This window comes from Sesamum indicum, linkage group LG5 (assembly GCF_000512975.1).
Source record: "Sesamum indicum cultivar Zhongzhi No. 13 linkage group LG5, S_indicum_v1.0, whole genome shotgun sequence".
Classification (NCBI taxonomy): domain Eukaryota; kingdom Viridiplantae; phylum Streptophyta; class Magnoliopsida; order Lamiales; family Pedaliaceae; genus Sesamum; species Sesamum indicum.
Window position 1 is genome coordinate 2,341,024 of NC_026149.1, and position 18,846 is coordinate 2,359,869.

At 33.0% G+C, this 18,846-nt stretch overlaps 4 protein-coding genes across 9 annotated transcripts in view; 2 read left to right on the plus strand and 2 right to left on the minus strand.

Moving 5' to 3' along the window:
- On the plus strand, positions 4,831–6,977 carry LOC105161685 (dihydroneopterin aldolase 1). 3 transcript variants are annotated; one of them, XM_011079461.2, is made up of 3 exons: positions 4,831–4,988; positions 5,946–6,150; positions 6,631–6,977. In XM_011079461.2, exons 1-3 carry the CDS (start codon positions 4,970–4,972, stop codon positions 6,833–6,835), a joined length of 429 nt encoding a protein of 142 aa, XP_011077763.1. In that variant the 5' UTR covers positions 4,831–4,969; the 3' UTR covers positions 6,836–6,977. The 3 variants fall into 3 exon arrangements, with proteins under 3 accessions (XP_011077763.1, XP_011077764.1, XP_020549513.1); XM_011079462.2 differs by having other exon boundaries at positions 4,835–4,988; positions 5,958–6,150; XM_020693854.1 differs by having other exon boundaries at positions 4,836–5,060.
- On the minus strand, positions 7,071–14,754 carry LOC110011993 (50S ribosomal protein L22, chloroplastic-like). 2 transcript variants are annotated; one of them, XM_020693853.1, is made up of 7 exons: positions 14,734–14,754; positions 9,960–10,137; positions 9,700–9,782; positions 9,093–9,254; positions 8,291–8,401; positions 7,705–7,771; positions 7,071–7,624 (listed from the first exon to the last, which is right to left on the minus strand). In XM_020693853.1, exons 2-7 carry the CDS (start codon positions 10,075–10,077, stop codon positions 7,350–7,352), a joined length of 816 nt encoding a protein of 271 aa, XP_020549512.1. In that variant the 5' UTR covers positions 10,078–10,137; positions 14,734–14,754; the 3' UTR covers positions 7,071–7,349. The 2 variants fall into 2 exon arrangements, with proteins under 2 accessions (XP_020549512.1, XP_020549511.1); XM_020693852.1 differs by lacking the exon at positions 14,734–14,754 and adding an exon at positions 10,769–10,922.
- On the minus strand, positions 11,470–14,717 carry LOC105161686 (pentatricopeptide repeat-containing protein At1g71420). Its single transcript, XM_011079465.2, has 2 exons — positions 14,513–14,717; positions 11,470–14,041 (listed from the first exon to the last, which is right to left on the minus strand). The coding sequence occupies exon 2, from the start codon at positions 13,777–13,779 to the stop codon at positions 11,680–11,682; it is 2,100 nt and encodes a 699-aa protein (XP_011077767.1). The 5' UTR covers positions 13,780–14,041; positions 14,513–14,717; the 3' UTR covers positions 11,470–11,679.
- The window catches only part of LOC105161687, a 4,047-nt gene continuing 3,683 nt past the window's right edge, over positions 18,483–18,846 (plus strand). Inside the window, exon 1 of one of the 3 annotated variants that reach the window (XR_002287054.1) lies at positions 18,483–18,746. The gene's annotated coding sequence lies outside the window, so the exon portion shown is untranslated. Of the gene's footprint in view, positions 18,751–18,846 lie in introns of all 3 variants that reach the window. The other 2 variants (XM_011079469.2, XM_011079466.2) reach the window with 2 other exon arrangements.

The window sequence follows — 18,846 nt, forward strand, 5'->3', positions numbered from 1 at the left end:
AGTGGTTGCAATAAATTTAAGACTTAAAAAAGCCAGTAAAGTTGGAAAAGCTGATGCAGACAATTTGGGGGGAGAAATTGTGCTCAGCCCCGAAATCAAACTTGGGCCGCATTTCCCTCTACTAAATTATGTTGTCCGATGCATCCCTCTGTTTATAATTAAGATCAATTCTCTCTTACTAAAATATTGCACGATAAATGTCACATGAATCTATAATCAATTGCAAGTTTTAAAATTTGATTTTGGTAAGCAAATCATTGAAAAAACAAGCACACCCTTCAATATAGAAACGATCAAACAGAATGAGATCCACGCATCATGGCTTGATGACCCAAAATATCAGTCATTAATTGATGCTGTCATCCGACAACTTAGACTTGATCACTTCAATCTATCGCATATACCAACAACAAGAAAAGATTAGAACTAATTAGTTACGTCCGACTTTCTTGACAAAAATAAAGGACGTTGACTTATATTAATTTGTTGTCTTATTATTCATTTTTTATGAGAGATGAGAGAGAAGTCTAATAGCTGGATTTTGTAAGGTTAAGAATGTTTTTTTCAAATGTAGGTGCCGTCGAAAGTCCAAAAAGAAAAGGACAAAGAAGTTGGTGAGAAATAATCTAATAAGTTTCCCCTCAAAAAAAAAAAAATATTCTAATAAGTTTCCTTATCACCACTAATAACGTGGTAAAGATAACATCTGATATAATAACTCTATACCTCTATGTACTTACAGATTTTGCTTACAACTGACGAGCTCGAAACTGTAAGTGCCTATACAACTGTCTAGCACACTAGATATTGAAATACATTATGATTATATTCGGAAGAAAAAAAAACAACAACAATAATAATAATAAATTACTTAAGCGACTAAAATTATTTTAAACGAAAATTTAAGAGATCAAATATAACATTTACCCATTCTCAATTAAATAATCCAATAGGGGAGTAAAAATTTAGAAGAAGAAAATACAGTGCCTCAAATTAATATTTAAATTTAAGTCTAATGTCATGAACTAATTATATTTGAAATTTGAAAATTTAGTTTGGTCTATGGACAAAAATTCTTTGAATTGTTCCAGTTGCATGTAATTTGCTTTCATATTGGGTATGTCTAATTATATATACCCACTTTTCAGTAGTGGCAAATATAATTTTGAATTGTTTGGTAGTCAGTCTCATGATGTCATGTTAGACTTATACATTATGTTTGATTTTGTTTTTCACTTGTTTTTGGGTATTTTGTGGAGATAGAGAGAGAAAAATAAAGATAAATAAAAATAAGTTAGAGATAGTGTGTATATTTGGATTTGTTTTTGGAGATAATATAAAATAAGTATGTTATGTTTGATGTTGGGTAGTGGGGAGACAAAAAATACTGTTCATTGTCAAATCATGTCTCTTTTATATATATGTATAAAAATATATATAATGTATTTAGTTGTGAGTGGATTAAAATAAATATTATTTCCTAATTATATATGTATGAAAATGAAAAAAAATAATTTATGTAAATACACTTTTAAAAATAATTAAATGCACCCTAATAATGGATTAACAATGTCTTTTGTTAGTTGTTCTATTCGAGGTGATAAATTTAAATACATTATTCAAATAATGTAATATATGAATTAACCACGTAGAATAGTTATATTATTTTATATTTTTTAAAATTTTTAATTATTTCAATAATATAGAAAATATTACGTATAAAATATTAAGTGGTTAAAATAAAATATATTTGTATTTAAAAATGAAATACTTAGAAACAAGACAAAAATATGACAAAATAAGGAATGCCAAACATTGCTTCGGTTTTGGGCCATCTCTGAAGCCGAATATAAGGATACAGTTTTAGGCTAGTGGAAGTGGGACAATAGTGGCCCACGCAACGTCACTTTGTGTAATATTTTAGGCCTTACTATGCGCATAATTTTGCGATTAGATTTTTTATTTCATTCTGGTTACATTTTTTTTAAATAATATGTAAATAAAATCTTCTATTAAATAAAAAATAAATGGTGCAATTGTAATTTATCCTAATAATTCAATTGACTGTTGTGTCTGAGAAGTAACGGATGACTAAACATATGTAGTATAGTTAGTTTATGAGACAACGGACATAAAAGGACAAATTGCCAATAAGGTTACAATATATGAATAGCAGACAAGTTTCGCGCCAAGCTGAGTCGAGCCGAAAAGACAATCGTCAGCAAAGCACAACCGAAAAAACACACAAGCAGAGTAACTAGATAGCTAAAGTAAATGGAGAATTAACGAGCGTCTACGTGGAAGACAACAAATTTTATGTATGTGAATGAGGGCCACGAAAGCAACGGAGGAAAGCATTCCTTAAAATGCGAAAGAGAGAGCTGAAAATTCGGCGATTGATGGCTCCTCGGACTGGAGTCTGGAATGACGTGGGGTACGCTGATTTCAGGATGTTGTCCGAAACCGACCGCGTCTGGTCGAATAAGTTAGTAGAATCCAACACTTTGTTGGTTTGGGCCATTGCTTTGTTCTTGTTTGTAGAGAGAGAGAGAGGGTAGGGACTTGAAAGGGAACAAGTAAAGCTTTTATAGAGAAGGCAAAACACGTAAGACCGTGACAGGGGACTTTCTTGGTAAGTTCCCTCGCCCACAAAGAAATAGTAAACTACTACAAGCCTAATTAATCACACATATTAATGTCTAGACAGTAAATTGTTGATGGAGCATGAAATAACTTAAAATACAGGTCCAGTAATAGGTTTGTTGAGTTGATTATCCAACTAATTTCATCTCAAATTGCAAATTCATGCTTTCAAAAATTACAATATAGAAATATTAAAACACACTCATTCAACTACTTATATAAGTTTTGACAAATAGGAAGTCAGAATTATTTATAAAAGCGATTTACTTAATTTAAAAAATTATTATTATTTAGATTGGATGAACCAAAAAAGGTATGCAAAAGCAGTTGCTGATTTCCACAAGAGTCGGGTCATGTAAGTGGACTTTGCGGATTATTAAGCAAAATATGCCGAGTGCCGCCCCAACTTGGTGGTATCTTACGTAAAAGTTGACGCACAAAAGGCCAACACTTGGAGACGTGCTTGTGTAGTATTTTTTTATTACTGAAATAATTAAGACAAGCTATTTCTATCTTTTAAATATTATAAATTACTATACAACATGAATATAGTAAAATATCATATGCCATTATTATTACCCTATAAGAAATAGGGATAATTATATCTCCCTTTTCTAAAATTTAATATAATCATACCTGGATTTTCTATAGTTTAAAAAATTATATTTAGTACCCATATAGTTTGTTTTTGTTTAACAAATAGATTCCTCTATTAGTTAAAATTCACTAAATTTATTAATGTTAATAAAAAAAGTAAATAAAAATTAATATTTACTCTCGATTAACTCATTACCGACTTATTTTAAGTTAAATAATTTTTTTTCTGATTAAACTACTCTTAGAACGGTGAAAATATATCTCATCACATGCATTAACACATGAAGACGTATAAGGGTAATTTGATCATAAAAAAATTTATTAACCTGAAATAAATTAAAAATAAGTTGATCGGGGGTAAATATAAATTTTGATCTGAGTTTTTTGTTAATAAAAATCAATAAACTTTGTGAATTATGACTAACGAATTGACTTATTTATTGGACATAAACAAACCTTATAAATATTGAATTAATTTTTTAAAATTATAAAAAATTTATATATAATTACACAAAATCTCCAGGGGAGGAGTGTAATTTTCCCTAATAGATAAAAGAGCTGGTGGGGCTTGCAAGGGCATTATGAGAGTGTTTACAAGAGATTGAAAAAATAAGTTTCAGCTTTTGGCTTTAAAAATGTACTTTCAAAGTGTAATGCCATTTTTCGTTTGGGATTGTTAAGAAAATTACTTTTAGACCAAAAGTCAGAAGCACATGAGATGTTTTTTGCTGCTTTGATTTTTTTTAAATAAATTTAACTTTATTTTTAATTACATTATTCTTACTATAATTTTACTCCTTTTCATTTATTTATGGAATTACATATTTAAAGTTGATATTGAAGTTTTTAAATAATTTGACTAATTTAAGAATAATCAGATTTACACTTTCACATAAAAATTTTATATTTTATTAGCTATATTATCTAATTATATCATTCCTATATCTTTAAAAGAATATATAATAAATGGCTATAATTAATTAATAAAATCAATTTTTTTTTTGCAATCATACAAGTTCAATTATTGTGTATGAATCAATAATAATAATATTACTTAAAGGGAGCATTATCAAATTAAATATTTAAATTTTTTATTAATATTTTTTTTAAAATATATTAATAGAAATAACATTTATATTTTTAGAAAAAATAATTATTATTGAAAAATAGCAAGTGCAAATAAAAGCAAAAATAACATCTTTTTAACATATGGGGACAAAATGATTTTTAATCAATTAAAATTTTATTTTAGAATGAATTTTTTTCTTACAGACGATCCTTTTTAATATTTTTTTTACATCCACTACCTATTTTTAATTTTACTATAATTTTTTATTTTTCTACAAAATTAACGTCATTAAAAGCAAAAGTTTTCGTATCACTCTCTATATATGTTTAGCTTCCTTACTTTTTTTTTACTTCTTCATTTGGAATTTCTAAGTAAATATTCTCATAAAACAATTAGATAAAATCAGAAAAGAATATACCATAAGAATTAAGATCATGTCATATGTGGCTGAATAATTAAAAAAAATAAAAAGAATCTTATTTTTTATATAATTATTATTGTAGGAAATAAACAGCAGCGCGAGAGGGGGGGGGTGGAGGTGAGGAATGGAACTTCATACTCACCCCTATAAACTGATACATTAGCCACTCAAAAGGGCTACTCTCTCTCGCTCTCTGAAGGGAATCTCAAGACTGCGGGGCACCGGCGATTATATCACTCATGACGTCGGCCGGCGCTGGTGAGAGTATCTACTGCACACACGCTCACGCCATTATACATCTCACACCAGCAACACGTATTTTTATTGTTTGTATGTGTTTTGGGTCTCCTTTTATGTGGTGTGTTTATGTAATTATTTTTGAAAAAGATGATTTCTTTTTCTCCTAACTATGTGAAGAAATTGGTTGTAATTAATCTTTTTCATATGCTGATTTCTGGTATTTATGCAATTGCAACTGATTGGCAGTCTAGAACAATGGCTTTTTTTGAATCTTTTCATGAATTCTCCCTAACTTTGGAAGGTGAGTGTTCAAGAATTCGGTGGGTGGATGATATTATGGTTATAATCGAAGTATTTCTTTAGCGAAAGGTCTTAGTGAAAACTGGGTTTTTGGGGGAAGTGTTATTTTCATGTTTATGCTTAAGGAATTGCATGTAAAATCAAGAACTTGGAATTATCAATCTTATATGATTGCTTTATTAAGCTGCTTATCTGCAAACATATTATCTCGTATACCAATTTTCTTATGTGCAAAATGGCTATGCAGGTTATTTTCAACATTGTAAGTGCAAAATATTGTGAATCTTTATTTAAAGCTCCATCTGATATGGCACTTGCTTGTTTTAATGTCCTGTAACTACTGTGTTCAATTCAGATTGTTGTAGGTTTTTGCAAATTTTTCAGTGTGTTTGTATTAAATATACCTTATCTTTGTGTTGGAGCTGTAGTCTTAATGTCCCACAGACAGAAATTTTCCATGGAGGTTCTGACTACTGCATTAATTTTTTATAGAGGTTGAAATGTCTATAAATGTGTTGTTTTTCGATAATCATGTTTTCTGTTCATTCTCCATTATCATTTACCTTGATAGATCTTTCGATATTTATGATATACTTGCTATCGTGAATGTTTCATCTGTTGTCTTGTGATGTAATGGGAGTCAATGACCTTATCTGTCGACTGCACTTTCATCAGCTGTATTGACAGATTACAGAGAAATGATTAAGGGAGACAAGCTTGTATTAAGGGGTCTAAAGTTCCATGGGTACCATGGGGTGAAGCCAGAAGAAAGGAAGTTAGGTCAGAAGTTCTTGATTGATGTCGATGCTTGGATGGATCTTCAACCCGCGGGTAGTTCTGACCGCCTATCGGATACCATCAGCTACACTGCCATATATAGGTAACTCATAAGTTTGTATTATCTGTGTACTTAATACCTGAATTGAGATTGGCAAATCTCCTAAAGTTTGTACTCGATATTTAGATCTATAAACATTGGTAGTTATATTATGTCGTGGCATGTAATTTACCATGAGGTGTCTTACAAACTTTTCTTCAGTGTGAAATATTGATAAATAACTAAGGCCTTTGTGACTTGGTAAGTAGAAAAGCCTGTCTAAATCCTGGAGTAAAGTAACAGGGATCTGGAAAAAAATCTTCTTTAACTGAGATTCTTCTGGCCAGGAAGAACTGGAATTTGATAATTAGGGATGATAGCAAAAGATTCATACTTATTCCCAGTTAGTGAGGTTGCTCTATTGCTATATCCTTGAGATTCTGTTTTTGAAAAATAAATAAATAAATAAGGGTGGCATATCCTGCCTCATGCTTTATTTTCATGTAATGCATTTATTGATGGATATATGCTGCTCAATTGCAGCATAGTTAGAGACGTTGTAGAAGGAGCCCCGCACAATCTTCTCGAATCTGTAGCTGAGCAAATTGCATCGACAGTATTGGGCAAGTTCTTCCAGATTTCTGCTGTCCGAGTACAGGTCGGAAAGCCGCATGTCGCTGTGCTCGGTCCTATTGACTACTTGGGGGTGGAGATTGTTAGGCATCGTACAAATGTTGTACAAAGTTAAGCCTTTTCCAGGCTTCACCATTTCACTTAACTTTGTCAACTTTTAGATTGTAAAATGCTTGTGATATTTCGTTTCGTCTATCTTGTCTTTTGGTATACATTTTGTTTTTGAATTATTAATGACAGCATTTTGTTTTGAGTTATTACTGTCGTTCAGGTTTATCTTAACTAATGCATAGAAATCTCACTTGGCTATTGTGCACAGCGTTGGCTTCTTTAAATATGTACATAGGGAATGAAGTAAAGAGTTTCTTTTCTTCTTTTTTCATTTTCCTTTCTTCAAACAACCTTAGCAAGCAGGAACAATTGTTTCACTTGCTGTTTGTTTCCCCGCTAATGATGTTAACTACACTCATAGTTACTGCTATAACTAAATAGGGAGAAAATCCAATTTCAAGGAGAAAGAGCAATTTTGCTAGACGAACGGCAATCACATGCGTGCCAGTACACAAAAAAAGGAAGCAACAGTATAGCAATAAAACATGAAAACTCGGCCTTCAACTGAGCTGCAAAGCTCACGCAGCCATAGCACCCTGACTTCTAGTTTTGCTTTTGCGATCCCATATTGGAGTGGTCTCAATAAGTTTATGCGGCACGAGTCGTTTTTCTCTTTTAGTGAGCTTACGGAAATTGTGCACCTTCAACTTGGCTATCTCAGCCTCCTCTTCTGGAGTTATCTCTCTTAGCACGACGGTCAGTCTACACTCTGGTCTCACTTTTATCCCGCATTTACCTTTAGCATGATATGATATCCTTTTCTTGAAGAACCCCTTTCCAACAAATGCCTCAGCTTCAGAAATGAGAGGCAATGTTAAATAGATGAAAAGAACATCATACAACAAAAGTAAGATGGAAAAAATATATATTTACCAACAAGAAGACGGTCGGGATCAAATCCATGATTGTGTGTTGCATTGGCACGAGCTGAATGTATAACCTGCACAAATTTGTTTCATTATATAGCATCTGAGTTTGCATTCTGGCAAAGCCTTAGACCAGCAGGAGAGACAATTCTGGTGCTAGTTAAACAAGGATGTGAAACAAAGAAGTGCGGCCTAAAAAGCTAGCTTCGTTATTTTCGATATCCAGATCACAACTCACGTGTCACTCTACCCCCGCCAGGTGCATGGTTTGGAAAGGACCATGATAGGCAGGTTTGGACATGAATACTGGGGGTGCTTTCAGAACCCCATGCACCCTCATCCCAGGAACAGATTCCATTGCATTCAGTTCCTTCACCTTTTTGAGTGTGAACAATGGGTGGAAGGACGAGTCACGAAGAATAGAGTTAGACAAAAAAAATTATGGAAAGAGAAAAAAGGAAACCTAATTCAGAAACCAGACAAATAACCTCTCCTCTTAATCATATTGCTTTTGTCTACTAAATATTTGCCTACCAACATACATTGCACTAGAAAACATTATCCTTAATGTGTATCTAGAACAGAAAAATCACCTGGTAGACTGTTTTAGCAGCTCTCTTCACTGTCACTTGCAACTGCAGCAAAGCATCTTCAACACGCATTCCACGGACCAGGGCAGCAACCAAGTTTACCTTCTTAGGACTCTGAAACAAACTTATGTATTAAGTATGGAAAACTGAAAAATACACAGAAGAAACATTATAGGACAGCAGTTAATCCATAAATAAAAGATATGCTCCGGCATGTCACCTCGTGTGCCATGGCTTGTTTGAAGTTCAAGTATTTCCAAGAACAGATGAAAGATAAAGGTTCACCTTTGATATTGATAGCCAATTCAGAAGACTGATACTACCTAAAATTTGCAGAGGGTAAAAGCAGATTAAATTGAACAACTAGAGAATTCAGTAGTGTGACAGAAAACCTCGTTGCTCAACTCGGAAGTTACAGCAACTTGCATTATTTTAGTTCACACATAAGATCTGTACAAGAGGTCAAGAACATGTAGCCTTGAAGAGATGACTGGGCCGCACGAAAAACTTTACTGACCTACAAATGATTCTTGGCAAATCATGCTAAATTCCTTCTTCGTGTAGATCATCCACCCCATTTAAAGGCAAAACATAGTGACAACCATAAATCAGGAAACAACCTAATGCATGAGCTACTTTACCAATGACCAAGCCATATGGACGTCACTCTAAGAGGTAGAGTTGCAAACACCACACAAGATACACATAACTGAGTCATTAGATGTTCACACTCTGAAACAATGAGGTTCGCGAATTCTTTGATGTAACTTTGCCATTTCAGAAAATCAGGATACAGGAGGCTTACCTGTTTAATTCCCTTTAAAATCGCTTGAACTTTTGAAGGCTTAGAAATGGCCTTCTGAGTTTCAGTATTTCCAGTGCTTGAGGGTAAAGCTGGTATTAATGGTGAAGAAACTGGCGTTGCTTCAGATGATTCTGCAAATAAACTCCTCGAACTGGTGAACTCCTGTCAAAAGGTAGCATACATTCCCAACAACGGGAAAAACAATTAAGCAACAAGTTGATGACTTGAATTGTGGTTTGTTTCTAATGCAGTCAATCCAAGACCAAGAAACATATGGATGTAGTCATAAGGTTAAACTAGCAGTTTCATGTGTATAGTATCAATTTAAAGGGGAAAAGTTAGCTCTATCAGCAAATGAATAATATAAATATATAGGATTATGCTTAATTTCAAAAGGTTTTTACAGAACAATAATAGTTGCTGTTTTGATACAAGTACCATAAACAATAGAACTATCCAAACCCAAGTCACATTCATTGTACATTTCATATGTTTTATTCAGTTCAAAAATTTCTCATAGAAACAATACAAAGGTGGCAATCAATAATGTCAATAAATGCAGTTCGTAGCAATTTTTAGAAAAAAAATGAGGGAGCTATAGAATTACCAATTTCTGTAAATACAGATACAGTGGCCTTGAAATAGTAGGACAAATTGAATTCCGTAGGCTTGACAAACAGGGCGCTTCACCTGCAAAGGTTTCATTAGCAGTCAAGAAATTCGTTAAGGCAAAAGGAACTTGGAAGAAACTTTTGCCTAACCCATTGGTCTAACCACTGTAGCAGTAGAATAGACAAAGGTAACGCTACTAAATGATTTAACAATGGAGCAATCACAAGCTTTCATTCAACTCAAATATCAAATTACCAGACACCAGAGAAGCCTTTGCATGACTAAAAGTATTGAATGGAGCATTGCGACTGCATTCATATCTCTTAGTAACCTGACGCACTAATGACTGCAAATGTCGCTGCCAGCCAGCCATAATTCGGGTCTAGAAGATTTTCTTGAAGGAAGACTTCACCACTAGGCAATATCAAAATATCTACAAACAGTAGAAGCCAGCATTTTAGAGTATGTCAAGAAAACACTTCAACAAGAATCCAAAGCAGGAATTTGTAGATTTTAAGATTTTTTTCAAACTACACTTTCTTTAGTCAGCCATCCCGTGTGCACACATGAGACTGCACCAAAACCTTAATTGTTAAATTTGTTATGCATAAACACAAAGCAAATTTTTGCCACATCACAACAGATGACCATTAAGTCGGCGAATACAATCATTCTCAAAACAGCTAACAATTGTCATTTCGTCGAACACGTTGCACGCACATGAAATTATTCCAAACCCACCTCAAAACCCTCGTAATACCGCTTACGTTTCGGCTACACCTCTCCCAAAGACCCCAATGAAGAAAGAACTTTATGAAAGGATAAAAGTTAAACCATGAAATAAACTAGGCGCTTGCAATCCCTTCCCAACCTTCAACCAAAGCAACCTTACATGCATTATAAACTGCTAAACCCTTTTTTGTACGCCTTCATTCAGGCAGAAATTCAGCTTTTCACACAGCTGAATCCACCAATCATCAATTTCTTGGTCAAACATCCATGGTCCAAGCTCACAACATTGAATATACTTTAGAATAAATGGAGTAGAGAAGTAGGGGACGTACCCGAGATAGAAGTAAATCGCCTTCGAAAAGGTAATTTGGGGAGAATGGCAACTGAAGAACGAAGGAGCTAAATTTTCAGCAGAGTTTAGCAATTCTCAGGGTTAGTTATTTTTTTATTAATAAATATAATTTACCCCAATTCTCAGAACTCAAATATGCTTCAGGAGGAGTGACTGCAAAATTGGAAATTCCTATTTACCTCCCATAGTCTTGAACTAAATTCCAAATGCATCCTTGAACTTTTGCTAGGTCTCAAATATATCCCCAGAGATTTATATGACCAGAAAATTCGATATATTTTTCTAATTATTCCATCTTACTATGATATAAACTAAAATTAACTTAATATAAAGAACGTTTTTAACATATAATATCAACTTATTAAAATTTAATATGGATTGAAATCGTATAAAGAAAGATTTTATATCTTCATTACCCCCTAATCCGTTTAAAATTTTATTATGAATACATGAAAGGTGTTATTTATAAATCTTATATGATTGAAAATTATTGCTCCGATTTGTATAATCTCTTGTGCATTTTTTTAGCTCACTTTGCAACTTTAATGACTTGTACACAATCTTATTCATAAAAATAAAATTGACATACCCTTAAAGTTACTATCTTTTTTTCATATTTATTAATATTATTCTCTAAATAATTAAATAGAGTATATGATTTTACAAAATTGTGTACAACAATTCAATAGATAGTTTTAACATCAACACACCCAACTCAATTACACGGCAAAGTGCGGGTTTTATAATTATTGGGCTAGGTTTGAACTAAGATTTTAAAAAACTGAAGATAATGAATTGAGCAAAAAAATTATCTAAATTAATCCAACCCCTGCGGCATGCGGTCCTATGGACCTTCATACTTCGTTGCAGTGGGACTACCGAAAAATACAGTCACCAATAGTCATTGCAAGAGCAAGCTCCGTCCTTAAAATGATGAAATCTGTTAGCGTCTCTGACAATGATTACCTTCTCAATGAGTTTGGAAGCTAATCTCATAAAGTTGTGACAGTCTGAGCAAATGCGTATGTTCTTGATTATCTTAATAACATTCCCACGGGAATTAGAATCGGCAGCATTCATCAAATAGAAAACCAAGGCCAGCTTCTCACTGTGGTGATACACTTGCTCCTCTTTATGCTCTTCTTCTACATCAAATAACACTGAACTTGTCTCAGGAACATACCCCATTTTCTTCAACTGTCTCAAGAGTTTCTCCATATTGGCACGTATTGCTTTTATCTGCGGATGTTGTGTGCCCCCGGAAGCAAACTCATGCATTCTATGCCTAATTTCGATCCAGCTCAAGCCAGGTTCCTTTCTAACTCCCTCTCTATTCATTTTCATTCTTACAGAATCTGCTTCATCGAAGCTGTTAGCAGAGCAATATATATTTGAGATCAAAACATATCCCAGTGAATTTTCTGGATCCAATTCCTTTAACTTTGATGATGCTAAGTTGGCCAGCTTTTTTTCTCCGTGTTTCCGACATGCTGCTAGCAAAGCACTCCAAATAACATGATCTGGTTGCATGGGCATTTTCTTGATGATGTTTTCAGCCTCTGAAAGATGTCCAGCCCGCCCTAGAATATCAACCATACAAGCGTAATGATCAAGTTGAGGAGTTATGCCATATTTTTCGTACATGGTATCAAATATCTTAGTTCCTTCTTTCACCATTCCAGCATGGCTGCAAGATGAGAGCAGAGCAACAAAAGTTGTTCCGTCTGGCGCAACATCCATCTGTTTAAAGAAATCCAATGCTGCTTCAGCCTTCCCATGCACTGCATAAGCCTTCAGCACTGAATTCCAAGAGACAATATCCCTGAGTGACATTTCAAAGAAAACTTGCTCTGCATTATCTATCGAACCAGATCTAGCATAAGCATGAATTAAAGCATTCCCAAGCTCTAGGACATTAAGAAAACCTGCTTTAATCACTTGACAGTGTAGAGCAGAGGCATTCCTCTCCGCCACCAGGTTTGAACAAGCTTTCAGTACTACTGAAAATATGTAACAATCCGGAAATAGATCCTCTCCAAGCATCCGTTTGAAAAGAACCAGAGTTTGTTCAGGTTCCCTTTCGGCAGATGCCATCATAATTTCAGTCCACAGCACAATGTCACGCTCCATGCCACTTGTCTCCAAGAACAACTTATGACAAGCGTCAACCTCTCCTCCAAGAATAGAATAACTTCTGATTAGGGCAGTCACCACCCCAATATCTAGTGCCAAACCCGTTTTAATGCCAAAAGAATGCAATTGTAAACAACATATAAGCCCCGCAACGTTGTTGCTGCCTTCATTGGATCCACATAGTGAAGAAACTAAAGTTAAGAGAGTAGTATGATCAAACTCAATGCCATTATGGTGCATCCCTATAAACAAATCCATGGCTTTATCGCCTTGTTTGTGCATACTGAGCCCTGTAATCATGGAATTATAAGTAACAAGATTGCGGAAGTCCATTGCCTCGAACACCCTCCAAGCCTCCACACCCGCGTTGCAACTATTATTCCAGTACATTGCCATCAGAGCATTAGCTACGTAAATCCAAGCATCAAAACTGGTTCTCAAAGCAAGCCCATGAACTTGCACGCCGTGCCAGTAATCGCACACGGACAGCAGGCTTGAATAAGCAAAATCATTAGGTCTATGATGGGAGAGCATTTGGGAAAACAAGCCAAAGCATCGGTCCAACTTTCGATGTTGAGAATAGGCTGAAATGAGAATTGTCCAAGAAAAAATATTTTTGTGAGGCATTTGAGCAAACCATTGGTGGGCAAGATGTAAGTGACCGCGCTTAGCATGCATAATGATGAGATAGTTGGCAGTTCGTACATCTGGTGGCGTGTTGGTGGAAATATGAGCTCGTACATCTGGTGGCGTGTTCGTGGAAATATGAGCGTGCATGAAGCGACAAATGGCTCGAACAGCTACTGTAAAGTGCAAGAAAGTTGGTGCTGGAACAAGTGATTTGGCAGCAGCTTTCATGTCCAAATAAACATAGGTGCCCTGATTATTTGATTTAACAGTGGAGCGAATCACCAGCTGTCATTCAACTCATATACCAAATTACCAGACACCAAAAATGCCTTTGCATGACTAAAAGTACTGAATGGAGCACTGCGACTGCATTCATATCTCTTAGCAACCTGACGCACTAATGACTGCAAATGTTGCTGCCAGCCAGCCATAATTCAGGTATAAAAGACTTTCTCGAAGGAATACTTCGCGCTAGGCGATATCTAACAATCTACAAACAGTAGAAGCCAGGATTTTAAACTATATCAAGAAAACACCTCAGCAAGAATCAAAAGAGAGAACTTGTAGATTTTAAGACTTTTTTTCAACTTCACTTTCTTTAATCTGCAGTCACGTGTGCACCCATGAGACTGCACTAAAACCTCAATTTTTTTAAATTTGTTATGCATGAACATAGAACAAGTTTTTGCCACATCACAAGAGATGACCATTAAGTCGACGAATACAATCATTCTCAAAAGAGCTACCAATTGTCATTTCCTCGAACATGTTGCATGCACATGTAATTATTCCTAACCCATCTCAAAACCCTCGTAATACCTCCTACGTTCGGCTACAGGGCTACAGCTCTACCAAAGACCCAAATGGAAAAAGAATGTTTTGGAAGAATAAAAGCTAAACATGAAATTAAAAGGGCGCTTGCAATCCCTTCCCAACCTTGAACCAAAGCAATCTTACATACATTATAAACTGCTAAACCCTTTTGTGTGCGCGTTCATTCAGGCAGAAATTCAGATTTAAAAACATCTGAATTCACCAAATCATCAATTTCTTGGTCAAATATCCGTGACAGAACAAAGAAAGAAATTAAAAACATGAACTTCTACAGTAAAGGACTGTGTAATCTTAAAACATTGTATATATACAGAAACAATAAATGGAGTAGAGAAGTTGTGGGCGAACCCGAGATAGAAGTAGAATCGCCTTTGAAACGTTTCGAGGATTGGGGACAATGGCAATTGTTAAATTGTTCGTCAAAATTACTATTTAACTTCATTATATAATCTTAACTATTATTTTTCTAATTCTGATCTTTTTTTTTGAATTAATTTATTATTTATTTTATTTTATTTTATAATACAAACTTAAATTTAAATAATTATTTAAAAAAAAATTATATTTCATAAAACAAAAAAAAATAGGCATATTCGGGCTCAATCCAAGTTTGGTCCGAGCCTCAATCGATTGATTAATGGGTTGGATTTGAATTTATAAATGGATCCTATTGAAATCTATTTAAGCCTCAAAATCATTCTATGATCAATAGTGAATTGATTACGAATCAAACCTTTTCAAAATTGGTCCGTATCGATTTTGAGTCAACTCGAATCATTGTGCACGATAAATTTGAATTAGTTAGTCTGAGGTCCCGTCTTTAATAAATAGTGTAGACGAAGTGGGCCAGGGAATTGGTTGAACATGGTTAATGAGGGACACGTTTCTCTAATTTCAACCAAATATATATATTCCAACTTCCTAGCACTAGATAAGGTAGCCATTTCGTTTTCACCATGTTCAAATGGCCTGTCCTTTTCAGACATAATTGGCTTCAGTTTTTCTATGATAGTCATAAAATCTTTTCCCCACTACCCACTTTCTTTGTTTCAGCTACTTTTGGTTGTTGGGTACAATCTTGTATTTTAGTGCTCTCCTCACACTGCCCATCAATCCCTTCCCAATAATGTAATATATACTTGGTCATTATAACATCATTCAATTTTTACTAAATTATAACGGTCTCTATATTAAAATTTATTATAAATATAATATTTTATTTTTATTTAAAAAACTTACAAGTATTTCAAATATTAATGTTAATCTAATAAATACCTCCCTATAATGAGTTTTCAAGGAGTATTCGTTAGATAATTATTAATTTTAATGAGATATTTGTAATTTTTTCAAATAATGAATAAATATTTATAATTATAATAAATTTCAAAGGAGCTCGTTGTCATTATGAAAAATGCCATTAAATTTTTATAGTATTTATGTAACCCTATGAAAAAGAACAATGATGACATGAACAATTGGTCAAAGGAAATAAATGAATTAATTTCTAATGTTTATGAATAAGAAATTATTAATAAAGTTAATAAATTGGAAAAATAGTTATTTGTGGAAGAAATAATGAAACAGGGTTACAGACATTTTTGGTAGTTATTTTAGAGGTCTTCTCTTTAATAAAGAAATAGTGACAGTAGCTGCACACTCGATATCATATATAAATAAAATATAATTATAATTATTATTGAATAAATATTGACAATAACAATAATAATTCGGATAATTCACAACCCTATTTATATGATATAATTGTACCACCTCTTCAATAATCGATTGGTTTGATATTTATAGACTTGTTATGAGGGGTCCTTTTTAAATTAATGTCCATAATGTTGTGGTCTAGACAGGGTCCCCACATTTAGCTCTAATTAAATATGCTTTCATTTTTTCTTTTTTTTTTAAATAAGAGCGGTGAATTATTATCAATTAAAGTAAATTAATTTCAATTATTTCTATTTAATATCAATATCTAACAAAAACTATTATAACATCGTACGATCAATAATATCAATACATACTATTCAGTAAAAATAACACACGTACTATTCAGTAGACACAACATCCTATATATAAAGTGGGGTTCGAACCCATGACTTTTATTGTCATTAATTATATTTTATATTGTCATTAATTATACAATAAATGTAATTATGTATTTAGATTGAAATATCCCCCTTACCAGGACTAAGTATTTTTGGAAAAAGAGAAGAGCAATTAAAATTAAAAAAAAAAGTGGTAACTCTATTTACTTAACTCAATCTCAATTACAATAAAAAAGAAAGGGTTAAATTACAACGAGCATCCAAAATTTGACATAATTACAAACACCATCTCGTTATTTAAAAAAATATCTACACTTCTATGATGTTCGATAAGATAATGTAATTTTTTGATGGAGGCCTGGAAGTCAACTTTACGTTTGATGCATTTTTTTAAAAATAAAAATAAAAAATCAGACAAGAAGGATGATATTTTTTAAATTTAAAAAAAATGTCTACTTATGTCCAAATGGATAGTTTGATCAATTCACCATAAAAATTGATGGAAACCTAACATACATTAACGGATTGAGCTAATAGTTAGACAATCATTAAAATCAGGAAGATATTAATAACTTTCCAGGCGGCGAGAAAGACCCAGGCAAGAGGGGGAGTTCTTCAACAATTAATTAATTTCTCGATGGAAACCTTTAATGTTAATAGAGTGGAAAAACCAAGGCTTGGAGTAAATAATAAGGGGTATTTATAATTATATCAAATCTCACGAGAACTCATGACTGACTCATATTTTAAAAAATCAATGACAAGAAAATTATAAATATAATTCTATTTTTTGGGATGGTGTATAATATGGCATAAGTTTAGCGTTGCACCTTTAAAAGATTGTTTTTTAAAGTAGTCCTTTTAGGAGAATGTCTCTATCACACGCTCACATAATAATAAAGAAAAGCTTCAACAGACTAAGAACACCTTAATTATTCAATAACTATAGACTTTGCAAGCGAATTTGATTTATTTAAAGTTATTTTATATTTTTTATTTCAAAAATATAATCTGCTCACTAGTAGTTAGCCAGACCATTACAATAAGGAAATTCTTATTGTATTAAATAAATTACGAGTATTATATTATATGATTGTTGTATCAATTTTTTAGCATTTAAATTTATTATTTAATTCAACTTTTCACTTACAAAATTGGTCAAAATAATGATTTTAATATTTTTTTAATAAAATATTAAAATTACATTTTTCCCCAATTTATTTTATATTTTTAATAAATTTATAATTATAATTTATTTTGTCACTTTCACCTCATTCCACGTTCCCTTCTTTCTATGAATCCTCCCCTCACACACATTATTTATTTTCACATATTTTTGTCTTCTAATTGTACCACACGATGGTTTATTTATATGCTTGCGAAAATCGTGTACAATACTTAGTTTTCTACTTATTATATCTTTGTATATTTTTTTTTTTGGTAAATTACAACATCATCTCATGTGATTTGACTTAATTATGAATACTCTCTCATTGTTTTAAAAAATTACAAATATCATCTGATGTTTGATAAAATTATATAATCCTTTGAATGGAAATAGAAATTGTATACTTTGCTCTTACTATATATTTTTTAAAGTAAAAATTTGTAAAAAATTTGGATGGGGTAGCTGAAATTTTTTTAAATTTTTTTTATTTAGTCTATAAAAAAATTTAAAAAATAAATAAAATTATCGTTTTTAGTTCATAAGGGACATTTTTTTTGTCAGTTCACCATAAAAATGAATGAAAATCTAACGGAGAGTAGCGGATTGCGCAATTGTTAGACGGACATTAAAATCAGAGAATATTAATAATTTTTTAAACAATGAGATAGTATTCGTATTGATGGCAAATTTCATAAAAGGTTGCTGGAATTTATTTATTTATTTTTTTACTTATAATTATGAGATTTTGAACCAGGACAACTGATTATGGAAACAAGACCGGCCATTTACCAACATCAAAAGAAACTCCGCAGACAACAACAAAAGAGACACACATACACACACACACCCCACAGCAGTAAAGTTTTAACTCAATAGTTTAATGGGTTTTGTTTTGTTTTTATTTACCGGATTCCGGAAAATAACAGTTAAAGGCAGCAGCGTCCCTTTTTATTCTGCCGTGTGTTTACAAATTCGTTATGTTCAAGAAAGGCCCACGCTAAGCATCCGCCTATGTGGTCGGAATTGCCTCCTCCTCTATTGATTCCTCTTTTGAGATCTGCAACTCTGTTGCATCCGAATTCCAACTTTCTTCAACTCAGCAACTCCAAATCACCAACTGGGCTTTCTTGAAAACAGCTGTAAGTGAGTTTTTTTCCCAACTCTTTCACCACCAATTAGTGCATGATCGTTCGTGTGTGTGTTCGTGTTCGTGTGTGCTTATGGGGATGTGAAGAAAGA